Genomic DNA, 13108 nt, shown 5'->3' on the forward strand with positions numbered 1-13108 from the left:
AAAACTAACCATTTTTTCTTTTTGTGAGAAGTGTAAAATCTCAGGCTCCGGCCAATCAGTCTGTATTTTAATCAGCTCCGTGGGTGATTGGGTACACCAGGGGAGGGTTTTTTTGGTGTTTTTTTTTTTAAAATTTGTTTGTTTTGTTTACCATTTGACCCCCTTCTCTGGTGCCTCTCTCTCCCTTTCCCCTGCACCCTTTGCCACCACATCCTTTGCCTCTGGCAACATCAGTCTGTACCCTGTATCTACAAGCTTTTTTTCTTTTAGATTCCACATATAAAAGAGATTGTACAGTACTTGTCTTTCTCTGTCTGACTTATTGCATTTAGCATAATGCCCTTAAGGTCCATTTCTATTGTTGCAATGGTAAAATTTCATTCTTTTTTTTAAAACCTCACCTGTGGATATGTTTTTCATTGATTTTTAGAGAGAGGAAGGGGGGGAGAGAGAGAGAGAGAGAGAGAGAGAGATCTATCGGTTGCCTCCTGTACATACCCGGACAGGGAATTGAACCCACAACTGGTGTATGTGCCCTGACAAGGAATCAAACCCACCACCTTTCGGTGTAAGGAACAAGTCTCCAACCAATTGAACCACACTGGCCAGGGCTCAGCTGAATAATATTCCATTGTATAGTATACACCACAATTACTTTATCCACTCACCCATCAATGGACATTTAGGTTGTTTTCATATCTTGGCTATTGTAAATGGTGCTGCAGTGAACATGGGGGTGCATATATCTCTTTGAGTTTGTATTTTCATTTTTGGATAAGTACTACTCAGAAGTGGAATTGATGGATCATATAGTAGTTCTATTTTTAATTTTTGAGGAAACTCCATACTGTTTTCTATAGTGGCTGCACCAATCTACATTCCCACCAACAGTGCTCAAGGGTTCCCGTTTTTTTTCATATCCTTGCCAACACCTATTATTTCATGTCTTTTTGGCAATAGTCATTCTAAGAGGTGTGAGGTGCTATCTCACTGTGGTTATGATTTGCCTTTCCCTGATGATTAATAACGTTGAGCATCTTTTCATATACCTGTCGGTCATCTGTATATATTTGGAAAAAATGTCTTTTCAGATCTTCTGCCTACTTTTTAAATCAGATTGTTGTTTTTTTTGCTATATAGTTGAGTTCTTTATATATTTTGGGTATTAATCCCTTATCCTCTATGCGATTTGTAAATATTTTCTCCAATTCTGTAGGTTGCCTTTTCATTTTGTTGGATGGCTTTTCTTTCTTTTTCTTGCCTACTTGCTCTGGCTAGGACTTCCAATAATATGTTAAGTAAAAGTGGTGAGTGGGTATCCTTGTCTTGTTCCTGATCTTAGACTGTTGAGTATGATGTTAGCTGTGGCCTTGTCATATATGGGCTTTATTATGTTGAGGTCCATTCCCCTATAAGTGTTTTTTGAGAGTTTTTATTAGAAACAGATGTTGAATTTTATAAAATGCTTTTTCTGCATTTTTCAGATCATCATGACCTTCATCCTTCATTTTGCTAATGTGGCGTGTCACATTGTCTGACAGGTGGATGTTGAGCCAGTCTTGCATCCCTGGAATAAATCTCACTTGATTGTGGTGTATGATCCTTTTAATGTATTGTTGAACTCAGTTTGCTAATATTTTGTTGAGGATTGATTGATTGATTGATTGATTGGGGAGAAACTCACATAACATAAAATTAACCATTTAAAAATAAACAATCCAATGGCACCACCTATATCTAGCTACAAAACATATCTGGACTGTAATTTTTTTTAATCAATTTTTTCAAACTTTTTTGTGTGTGTGTGTGTGTGGGTGTTTTGTTGTTTTTTTAATCAATGAACATTTGGATCATTTCCTCCAATATTTGGGGTGTTATACACAAGACCACAGTGAAGCTCATTACACTCTAACCACTCTAAGCCCCGAGCCAAACTGGCTAGGGCGATAGTTCGTTCTTTTCCATTGCTGCACAGTAGTCTACTGTGTGAATACGCCACAATTTGTTTGTCCTTTTACTTTTGATGAACACTTGGTTGTTTTTAATCTTCAGGTATTTGAAATAATGCCACTCTAATTATTCCCATACATTTTGGACACACATTTCCGTTCCATATCAGATATAGAATTTGGAGGGTACATCAAAAGTCTTTAAGATGTACTCAGAAATTACCCTAAAGAAAAAGTTAAAGAGTTAAAAGGTTAGCTATGCAGATGTTCTTTGTAGCATTTAAAAATAAATGTAAAAAGTGAAAATTATGCTAAATTCTTAAGAACAGCATATTGTTTAAGTAAATTGTAGCGTATCTTTGCAATAGAATATTATACTAAAATATTAAAAATTATGGCATAGCCTGGCCAGCATGGCTCAGTGGTTGAGCATCAACCTATGAACAAGGAGGTCACAGTTTGATTCCCAGTCAGGGCACATACCCACTTGCCAGCTCCATCCCCAGTGGGGGGCATGCAGGAGGCAGCAGATCAATGACTCTCATTGATGTTTCTATCTCTCTCTCCCTCTCCCTTCCTCTCTCTGAAATCAATAAAGATATTTCTCAAAAATATAGCATAACCCTGGCCTGTTTGGCTCAGTGGACCAAGGTGTCATGGGTTCCATTCCTGGTCAGTTGCAGGCTGATCCCAGCCCTGGTCCAAGCTCGTGCAGCAGGCAACCAATCCATGTGTCTCACTCATATCGATGTCTCTCTCTTTCTTTCTCTCTCTCTCTCTCTCTCTCTCTCTTTCTGTCTCCCTCTCTCCCCCTCCCCCCTCCACTCCATTCTCTCTAAAAAGAAATATATCAATGGAAAACATATCCTAGGGTGAGGATTGGAAAAAAAAAAGATGGCATAGAGTATATTTACTGCTAAGGAAAGATTTATACATCATACTGTTAAATGAAAGAAGTCTTGTTATAAAGGAATATATACATCTGAATCCACTTTTATAAAGAAATACACCATATTTATATGTAAGCGATGTAAGTGTATATTCAAAAGGATCATAGCGAAATTTAACACATATTTTGGGAAATGTAATGATGGCTTTTTCTTTTGGTTTCACCGTATTTTTCTAATTTTTAAAACACTTCTTAAGTATGGCTATGAATTTGTACTTGTGTTCTCAGCGAATAGCATACTACTTGGCATATGGTGGTTCTAAATAAATGTATATTTGACTAGGAGAGAATATAAATTGTCACAAAACCATCAAGGTAAAAACAATTCAATTAATTTGAGCCATTCTAAAAGGCCAAGATAATTAGTAATTAATTTCCATGGAAGTAATTGGGATATAATTTGCCATATATTTACTCTTGGAGCTCCACAAAACAGCATGAACTTGGTTGCAGAGCTCTGTTTGAGGCTCTTCACTGGTCACCAGTGTGACTCTGCACAGACTGCAGGTCACTCATTCTCTTTATCAATGATTTCAGAACCAGCTCTAAAGGTGGCTGATACCTCTGGTGTACCAAGTGCCCACTTTCGATCAGAGATGGCTAAATTAAAATGAAGATAAGAGTCAAGAGCCATGTCCTAGAATGCTCTTAAAATCTTGGTCACTGATTGTTCCATATGTATAGTTTTACAATTTACAGCTTCCAGGCATTACAATGCACTTTTTAAAAGTTCACTTTTCTAAAATGTAATCCATTGCTTGTTTTCATCCTTCAGAAAAAAACAAACATCGTTTCCTCACTTAATGTCCAAAACCACAGGCAGTCATAAAGGACTTGAGCAGAACCGCAAGGCCTCCTCCAAAGCATCCCTCCCGCGCAGCGCCCCCTGGCGTCCCTTTGGACTCCGTTCGTGGTCTGAAGCCCTCGCCGTTAGAATCCTCCTCTCTGGTTCGAGCACAGGATCATCCCTACGGCGGTTGTGCAAACGCACGATCCCTTCCAGGCCCTTTCTTATTAATACACCAGCTGGGACGTTGGAAGTCAGCTGGTCCCAGGGGCCGTCAGGGACTCGGTGAGCCAGCGGTTGCTGAGGGGCGGACAGCTTAGCGAGCTGCCTGGCGCTTGGAGCCAGGGAAAGCCCACCTGGCGGGGAAGGGTCACGGCCACCCCCCCTCATTCTTAGGCATTTGGTCCCTTCAGGCGCTGGCAATAATCATCCCGCCCGTGGAGACTTAAGCGAAGAAGTGGCTTTCTAAGGCTTTTGTGCAGAAGCAGCTGTCGTCTCCCCGTCCCCCCGTGTTTGGCCCTGAAGGGTCGCCACGAGTCCCACACTGCCTGCCAGGTCGCACCCGGTGTCCCACTGCTCCTGTTCGCACCGCACACCCCGGGGTCCCGAGCCGGCCCGCCCAGACGTGCTCATGGCCTCACCATTGAAGCCGATCACAGCCTGAAGCTCCAGCTCGGCCACCTCGGCCTTGGGCGAAATGTCAACCTCCATCACCCCGAGACACTTTCCACTTTTCGTCTCAGCCTCCGGACACACAGCGTCTTCTGGTCGTTATGGTAACGGACGTGCGCATGCGCATCAGGTCCAAGCCGGCGCTAAGCCCCAGCCCGGGAATTCAGATTGGTTTGCACGCTGTTTTGCAAATAGAGCGGGGCTTCCTACTCCTGTTTCTCTGGAAAGGAAGGGACACCGAATGCACAGAGCGAATTACTCTTCCCCCTGTAAAGAGGCTGGGACCTTTTTCAAGTACCTAACGGCGTTTAAAAAATTAATCAAACACAGAGGATTGCTTCTGATGGGAAGACTGCCCTAAAACAATATATAATTAATACTTCTTCGGATCTTTATCCAGTTTGAAGCTGGATAAAAAAATTAAAAGCTTTATTGAAGTATAATATACATATCGCTTAAAGTGAGTTTTAGTAAATTTATACCTTTATGTAATTATCACCGCGATCGCTTTTGTTTTAAGCAGGATACAATTTTCTATTAACTGCTGGGGTTTTGAGGCGCTCCCACTTCCAGGGAAAATTATTAAATTTCGCTCAACAATTTTATTTTCTGTGCACCCAGCTGTCGGCGTCTCTCAGCGGAAGCCGATCGCTCCCACCCGCCGTTCCCCGGGGGAGCGCTTTCGGTCCTCACAGTGTTGAGGACCCGGAGCCTTTGCGCTTCGCAAACTGCAGGTTCCGGGCGCGTTCGGTCGGAGCGCGAGGCGTGGGCCGCGCGGGCCGCCGTAGTCAGCGGCTGCGAGCAGGAAGTGTCCGCGGCGCCGGCGGACGCTGCACTATGGCTCCGGACCCCTGGTGAGTCCCGGGGGCCGACGGCCGCGAGCGCAGGGTCTCGAGGGTGGGCCGTGTCTCCCGGGAGCGGGCGACAGCTGGGGCTTTGCGGCCGAAGGCCTTTTGGGATGAGAGGCGGGGCCGCAGGGACCCTTCCCCCGCCGACGGGGACGCTGCCGCATCCCGCCGGCGCCGGTGTTTGCGAGGCGGCCCGGGCGGGAGACCGGCTGGACCCGCGGGGCTGAGGGCTCGGGCTGAAATCGGAACACTCCCCTGTCCCTTCTTGGCTGTGTCTCGCCGCCGGGAGTTCTGTGGCGCTGGCTGAGGCCGGCGTCCCCCGACTCCTGTGGAAGTGTAAAGTAACCTTGCGGGGTGCCTGTCCATCTGGCGAACCCCCTTATTTCACGGGTTCAGAATCCGTGGTCACCGGCCAGTTCGTAACCTCTTGGCACTAAGACCTACGTCTTGTGGGCCCTTCAGAAAACTTGTAGGAATCCGGGAGGGAAATGATGCGTTTGTTTATAAGGTATTTTACCCCCCACACCTGAGTCAATATGAAGACTTTCCACAGCTGCAACCGCGGCAGTAAAACAATAGCCGTTTAATTGTTTAACTTATTCAACAATTAAATCCCCCGGGACTGAATGATGAATGACACAGTTTTGATCCCAAGGAACATATTGCTGTGTCATATCGGACTTGAGCCTTTTGTTTAATAATTAAAAACATTGTAGTTCTGTAAAGTTCTTGTTGGAGTGTATGTCTTATGTTGACATTTCTAATAGTTTATAATTGCTTAAGTCTGGACATGAGAATGGGTTGCAAGATCAAAGTTAGCACTACCTGAGGTCTAGGTTATCTGGGCCAATGGCTTGACTTAACACTGATTTTTCCCACATATTTTTGACAATTGTATACATCCCTATAGAAAACTTAGAAAATACTGAATATTTGCAGAGGAAAAAAAAATGACATCTTTAACTATCATTTGGAACAATAGCCATTATTGATTTTTAAAATGAATTTCTAACTTTATATATAATATATGTGTATGTCTATGTTTACAAAATGGAACATTTCTCCATATTATTAAATATTTACTGAAAACATTTTTATGGTGCATAATAATGCCATGAATAAGCCCTCTTTGTACCTCTTTGTAATATTAGGGTATTTTTGTTTTGCTTTTTGTTTTTAATTATTATAAAGACTGCCCCTTTATTTCATCTCATTTCCTTGGCTCACCTATGAGAAGTGAAACTATTGGATCCAAGGGGCTGAACATTTTAAAGCCCTTAATAACATATTACTAAATTGCTCCCCACCTCCTGAAAGCTGACTCCCTCACTTTGCACAGAAGGTAGAATATAAAGCTCAGAGATAAGGGAGAGGCCCAGGTTATCCATTTAGAGTGGTGGAAGCTGTCACTGGACCCCAAGCCTCTTCCACAGTTAATGTTGAAAAAACATAATTTTTCCTGTTCCTCTCAAGCACCTTGATTCAGTGGCTTTCTCATTTGACTCTTGAAAGAAACGACGAGGGAACTTGGCTGTGCCAGCATCAGCTACCTTGTAAAATGGGTTGCTGATCTGGAGGGTAGAAAGGAATATGGAACAGGACTTTGAAAAACTTACAAAGACTGGACTGTAGCTTTGCCTTCTTGCTGTTGAAAACCATAGTCCATGATGCTTCACTCCTGAGTAGTGTCCTAGCTTTTAGAAATGGAATACAGCAGTTACTGTTTTAGTGGCATATCACAGCAAGTGGTAAGCTCACTGTGTGACAGAAGTAGCGAGTGATTATTGTCTCTGAACTGGCTCTTTGCTAAAGTTAATTAGTTTTACTGCTAGGGCAACTTATTTGTTGATGATATACCATTTTTGGAAAAATTACATTACACCGTAAATTTTATATTCTTGTTGAACTTATTTTCTGCAAACTTTGTTAGTAACAAAAACAAGGAATTAGCAAACACTGGGTTTTTTTGAGTCTATATTTTACAAATTTTATTATGGAAGGTAAAAAAATATATACTCATAACCCAATTTCTGGAATTATCAATATTTTGCCATTTTAATTTCATCTCTGTCCTTCACATCTTTTTTTTTCTGAGTGTATTTTAATGTAAATGTTATACATCTATCAATTTAACTGTGCATTCAGTATTTTTGTGCTGGAAGAAGGCCCAGTTGATAACCTGAAAGTTTATTTTCCCTCTTCCAATTCCTTAGTCTCTGTCATGGCATCACTTAGGCCTAAAAACTAATCATCCACTTTTTCTGCACTCCTTGTATCATCAGATTATTCACAAATTGCCTTTGTTTTTTCCTTTAAATCTCTTTTATGCTATTTCTACCATAGTCCAATCTTTTATAGCCTTAGGCCTTGCAGATAGTAAATACTGGTGACTGGTTATGTAATTGAATAGCTTGAGAAGTCTTCTACTGGTCTCCTGCCACTTTTCTCTCCTTCCCAACAGTTTATGTAAACAGAGTTCAGGTTAATTTTCCTAAACTAGTACTTAAGGCACTTGTATGCTTGATGCCATGGTGAGGTTGCCTATTACCTCCAGACCAGTGGTTCCCAGACTTTGCTACAGATTGGAACCACTTAGGAACCTTCACAACTCGTCCTGTCCAGGATAAACCCCTTATGGATTTAACCAGAATGCTCAGAGGTGGGAGCCAGAAATTGGTGGCCATTTTTTGGTTTTTTTGGTGTTTTTTTAAAGAGTCCCCAATTATTTCAATATGTAGCAAAGTTTCAGAACTGCTGCTATTTATGGCTAAAGTGAGAATATGAGTAAGGATTGGGGGCAATATCCCTGCATTTTGCCCTTTAGCATTTCTTTCCACCTAATCAAGGCCTTGCTTTATGTGTCAAAGTAGCACGTACAGCTCTGAAATTCTCTTAAAAGTCTAATCTGATTAGGCTGGTGTTCTCAGCTCTTCAGAAACTAGCTTCTTGCCTGGGTGGGCATGGCTCAGCTGTTGAGCATCGACCTAGGATCCAGGCGATTGGGGTTCGATTCCCGGTCAGGGCACATGCCCAGGTTGCGGGCTCGATCCCCAGTTGGGGGCCTGCAGGAGGCAGTCGATCAGTGACCCTTGTCATTGATGTTTCTATCTCTCTCTCTCTCCCTCTCCTTTCCTCTCTCAAAGTCAATAAAGATATATTTTAAAAAAAAGAAAAGAAAGAAACTAGCTTCCCTTTATCATTTTAAACTTTACCATCTCACCCAGGGCCACCATTAAGCTGAATGGACCAGCACATGTTCCTTTCATCTTTTCCTGCACCTGTGCCTTTTGCCAGGTCTAACATGTGCCCCTCCCTTCTGTCAGAATGAGAGGCTTGCTTTGACCTGGTGCCTCAGCCCAAGATGTAACCTTTGGCCTTATGCTGTCAGGTCTGAGTGCCTCGATGACAGTAATTTCTTTCACTTCAGAACCCCAGAAATACCATTATATCCCACATTTGGTGGGAGATGTAGCATACCTTATTATTGATTTTCATGTGTATGTTCTGGAACCACAGAGCCAGATCTAAGCTCCTCTTTAGAAATTTTTTATTTTTTTAAACTTTTATTGAATTTATTGGAGTCGTTGGTTAATAAAATTATATAGGTTTCAAGTGTACAGTTCTATAATATATCTGTATAGTGTATGGTATATCATTTGTACCACCCAAAGTCAAGTCTCTTTCTGTCATCATTTATCCCAGTTACCACTCTTCTGCCTCCGCCACCCTCCTCTCCCTGTGATAATCACCATATTGTTGTCGTCTGTGTCTATGAGGGTTTTTTTGGTGGTGGTGGTTTTGCTTAATCCCTTCACCTTTTTCACCCAGCTCTGAAATGCCCCCTCCCCTTTGACAGCTATTAGTCTGTTCTCTATGAGTCTGTTTCTTTTGTTTGTTAGTTTATTTTGCTCATTAGATTCCACATATAAGGGAGATCATATAGTACTCATCTTTCTCTGAACAGCTTATTTCACTTAGCATAATACTCTCCAGATTCATCCATGCTGTTCCAAAAGGTAAGATTTCCTTCTTTTTTACTGCTGAGTAGTATTCCATGGTGTAAATGCCACAGCTTTTTTACCCACTTATCTACTGATGGGCATTTGGGCTGCTTCTAAATCTTAGCTGTTGTAAACAACACTGCAATGAACACAGGGGTGCAAATATTTTTTCAAATTAGTGTTTGTGGTTTCTTTGGATATATACCCAGAAGTGGAGTGACTGGGTTATTAGGCAGTTCCATTTTTAATTTTTTTGAAGAAACTCCATGCAGTGCCGGCACCAATCTGCATTCCCACCAGCAGTACATGAGGGCTCCCTTCTCTCCACATCCTCGCCAGCGCTTATTACTTGTCTTGTTGATAATAGTCATTCTAACGTGTGAGGTGGTATCTCATTGCGGTTTTGATTTGCATTTCCCTTATAGTTAGTGAAGTTGAGCATCTTTTCATTATCTGTTGGCCATTTGTATGTCTTCTTGGGAGAATTGTCTGTTCATGTTCTCTGCCCATTTTTTAATGGAATTGTTCCTTTTTTGTTGTTGAGTTGTATGAGTGTTTTATATATTTTCGATATTAGCCCCTTATTGGAGGTATTGTTTGCAAATATCTTCTCCCATTCGGTTGTTTGTCTTTTTCTTTTGTTGGTGAATTCTTTTGCTGTGCAGAAACTTTTTAGTTTGATAAAGTCCATTCATTTACTTTTGCTTTTACTTCCCTTGCCTTTGCAGTCACATTGACAAAATCCTCTCTGAGACTAATGTCCATAAGTCTAGTACCTATGTTTTCTTCTATGTATTTTATTGTTTCAGGTCTTTTATTTAGGTCTTTGATCCATTTTGAGTTCATTTTTGTGTATGGTGTCAAATAGCAGTGTAGGTTTATTCTGTTACCTGTGGCTTTCCAATTTTCCCAGCACCATTTATTGAAGAGGCTTTCTTTTCCCCACTGTTTTTGACTCCCTTGATGAAAATTAGTTGCCCACATACAGGGTTTCCCCCAAAATGTATACACACTCTAACAGTGGATAGCTCAATTTTGAAAATGAAATGTATTTTAATAAACACTGCCTTGCCCTGGCCAGTTTGCTCAGTGGTTAGAGCACCAGCCTGCCGACTGAAGGGTCCAGGTTTGATTCGAGCCAAAAGCACGTACCTCTGTTGCAGGCTCGATCCCTCGCCCCGGTCGGGGCACGTGCGGGAGACAACCAGTCGATGTGTCTCTTTCACATCCTTTCTCTCTCTCTTTCTCTTTCTCTTTCTCTCTCTCTCTCTCCTTCTCTCTCCCCCTTTCTCTCTTCCACTCTTTCTGAAAAGCAGTGGGAAAAATATCCTCAGATGAGGATTAGAAAAACAAACAAGCAAACCAACCAACCAACCAACCAACCAACCAACCAACCAACCAACCACTGCCTTTATAATTATTCAAAGGTGTGTATACATTTTGGGGGACACCCTATACATGTGGGTTTATTTCTGGGCTCTCAGTTCTGTTCCATCGCTCTTTGTGTCTGTTTTCCTGCCAGTGCCGTACTGTTTTGGTTATTGTAGCTTTGGTATAATTTGAGGCCAGGGAGTGTGATACCTGCACTAAGCTGTTCTTTTTATAGATGACAGTATGGAGGAGAAAAAGAGGAAATGTAGCAAAGCTGGGCCCAACACCCAGTTTTCCTGAGGAGCCTCCCTCCTATTTTCTTAATTACCTGACGTCTTGTATTACCTCCTCTTTTTTTTTGTATACATGAATATATATAAATTCATATATATAGTATATAAATATATAATGCAGAAATTTCTTTGAAAGTGCCTTAAACATTTTTCTCCCTTTATGACTGATCCAGGTTCTCCACATACGATTCTACTTGCCAAATTGCACAAGAGATTGCTGAGAAAATTCAACAACGAAACCAGTATGAAAGAAATGGTGAAAGTACAGCCAAGGTAAGGCCAGGAGAGAATTAGTACTTGAAATGATTTGTTTGCGCTCTGAGGTCTGAAAACCCTCCTATTTCTGAGTGTGCGTGCGTGTGTGTGTGTGTGTGTGTGTGTATATGTGTGCATGTACAATGGCCTATGTGCTTAGGTTTGCCTCATTGACGTCACAACCAAACAGGTAATAGTTCCTTAATCACCGAGACTAAATAAAGCATGACATCTCTTTAATTTCTTCTGTTTTACCTTAAAAGTTTCTAACAATTTTAATCTGGTTCTAGGGTTGGTACACTTTCCCTCCAGGTAGAAAATCTTTTAGGTTTTGCAGGACCAGAGGCAATGTCCTCATTTCTGTGAGTATCCATTCTCACTGAAAGAATAAGTCTTTTTTACACATTACATTTAAAAATGTAAAATTGATTTTTTTTTCTTCATCTTATGCTATCCTTTGTTTCTATTTATGCTCATTTTTAGGGTTTACTTTTCCCCCCTCACCTTGTTGATTTAATTTTAAATATGTAAAACATTTATATTGTTTAAAAAAGTCAAAATTATATGCAAAGCTACACTTAAAGTCTTGTTTGTGTCTCATACTTCCCCATCCTTTCTTCACCTGTGTCCTGTAGCTCACCACTTTCGCTCATTTTGGGTTTATTCCTCCTGTGTTACTTTTTGCAGAAATGAGTATCTCTCTGTGTGTGTGTATTTTTCTCTTCCTTTAAACAAAACGCTCTTTTGTATCCTGCTCATTTTATTTAGTAATATATCGCAGAAATCTCTCCATATTAGTTCATTAGGGCTGTATAGTATTCTAGTGTGTAGATGTACTCATTTAATCTGTCTTCTAAAAATGGGCATTTAGGTTGTGTCCAGTCTTTTATTGTTATGAATAACGCCATAATAAATAGCTTTGTGCTTTTCTTCTTTGTATTTGCAGAGTGTCTTTTAAGGGCGAAGTCTCAGAACCAAGACGTGTGAATTTTTTTTTTTTACTTGTTGCCAGACTCTCTTCCACAGGGGTTATCATCACTTTTGGCACCCCTGCCAGGGATGTGCGAGAGTTTCTATTTCTTCACAGGCTGACCTGTTGTCCATCTTCTGAATTTTTGCCAATCTGATAAGTGAGATATGATATTTCAGTGTAGTTTTAATTTGGATTTTTATGAATCAAGTTAAGTGTATGTTTTCACATGCTTAAGCACTGTTATATATATATTTTTGTGAACTAACTTCTTGTCTTTTGCCCATTTTTCTATTGGATTATTGGCCTTTTTAGTCTTCGAGAGCTCCTTATATATTAGAGAGATGAGCTTTTTATTATATAATTAGTATGCCCCCTTTATTATGTGTTTTTGACTTTGCTTATGGTATCTTCTTTCATTGAAGGTGTTTTTTTTTTTAAGTTCACTATCATTCTTTAATTGCTTTTCTGTTTTCACTCATAGTTTTTATATTTGCAGAGTTATAAAGGAACTTATTCCTGTTTTCTTCTAGTAAATGTATGGGTTGCTTTTTTAACATTTGGATCTCTGATCCATTTAACCAGTACTATCTTCTTGGGCAGTTAGATTATTTCTAATTGTAAATGAGTTTTCATTGTGGCTAGATTATTGCCCAGATTAGAGCAAATTCTTCAATTTAGGTTGTAGAAAATTTTAAGCCTTTTGAATTTTAATCTTGTATTACAGGATTATATTTCTATACCATTTCTGATTATCTTTTAAAAATCTTTCTCACCCTATTAGTTGAAAGTATACAAAAGTTTACTATGTATTTTTTTATTCCTTATGCCATTGAACATTTTTTTGGTATATTTTTTTGTATATTTGTTATTTCTTCCTTTATGAATTCACTGTATATGGATATGTCCTTAACCTAACTTGTTATTTCTTATTTTAAAGTGTTCTGTATATATACATTAACTATATTAAACTTTGATCTGACATACTTGGTACAAATATTTTTCTATTAATT

At 40.3% G+C, this 13108-nt stretch overlaps 2 protein-coding genes across 3 annotated transcripts in view; one reads left to right on the forward strand and one right to left on the reverse strand.

Annotated features, from left to right (window-relative positions):
* CFAP52 (cilia and flagella associated protein 52) overlaps positions 1 to 4396 on the reverse strand; it is a 39328-nt gene extending 34932 nt beyond the window's left edge. Inside the window, exon 1 of one of the 2 annotated variants that reach the window (XM_016222442.2) lies at positions 4327 to 4396. In XM_016222442.2, coding sequence (XP_016077928.1) covers positions 4327 to 4396 — 70 coding nt within the window. Of the gene's footprint in view, positions 1 to 4321 lie in introns of both variants that reach the window. The other variant, XM_016222443.2, reaches the window with a different exon arrangement.
* Positions 4397 to 5144: 748 nt separating this feature from the next.
* The window catches only part of STX8 (syntaxin 8), a 220663-nt gene continuing 212699 nt past the window's right edge, over positions 5145 to 13108 (forward strand). Inside the window, exons 1-2 of the mRNA XM_016222457.2 lie at positions 5145 to 5211; positions 11044 to 11143. Coding sequence (XP_016077943.1) covers positions 5195 to 5211; positions 11044 to 11143 — 117 coding nt within the window. The 5' untranslated portion in view covers positions 5145 to 5194. The remainder of the gene's footprint in view (positions 5212 to 11043; positions 11144 to 13108) is intronic.

This window comes from Miniopterus natalensis, chromosome 17 (genome assembly GCF_054644295.1).
Source record: "Miniopterus natalensis isolate mMinNat1 chromosome 17, mMinNat1.hap1, whole genome shotgun sequence".
In the NCBI taxonomy this organism is placed as follows: domain Eukaryota; kingdom Metazoa; phylum Chordata; class Mammalia; order Chiroptera; family Miniopteridae; genus Miniopterus; species Miniopterus natalensis.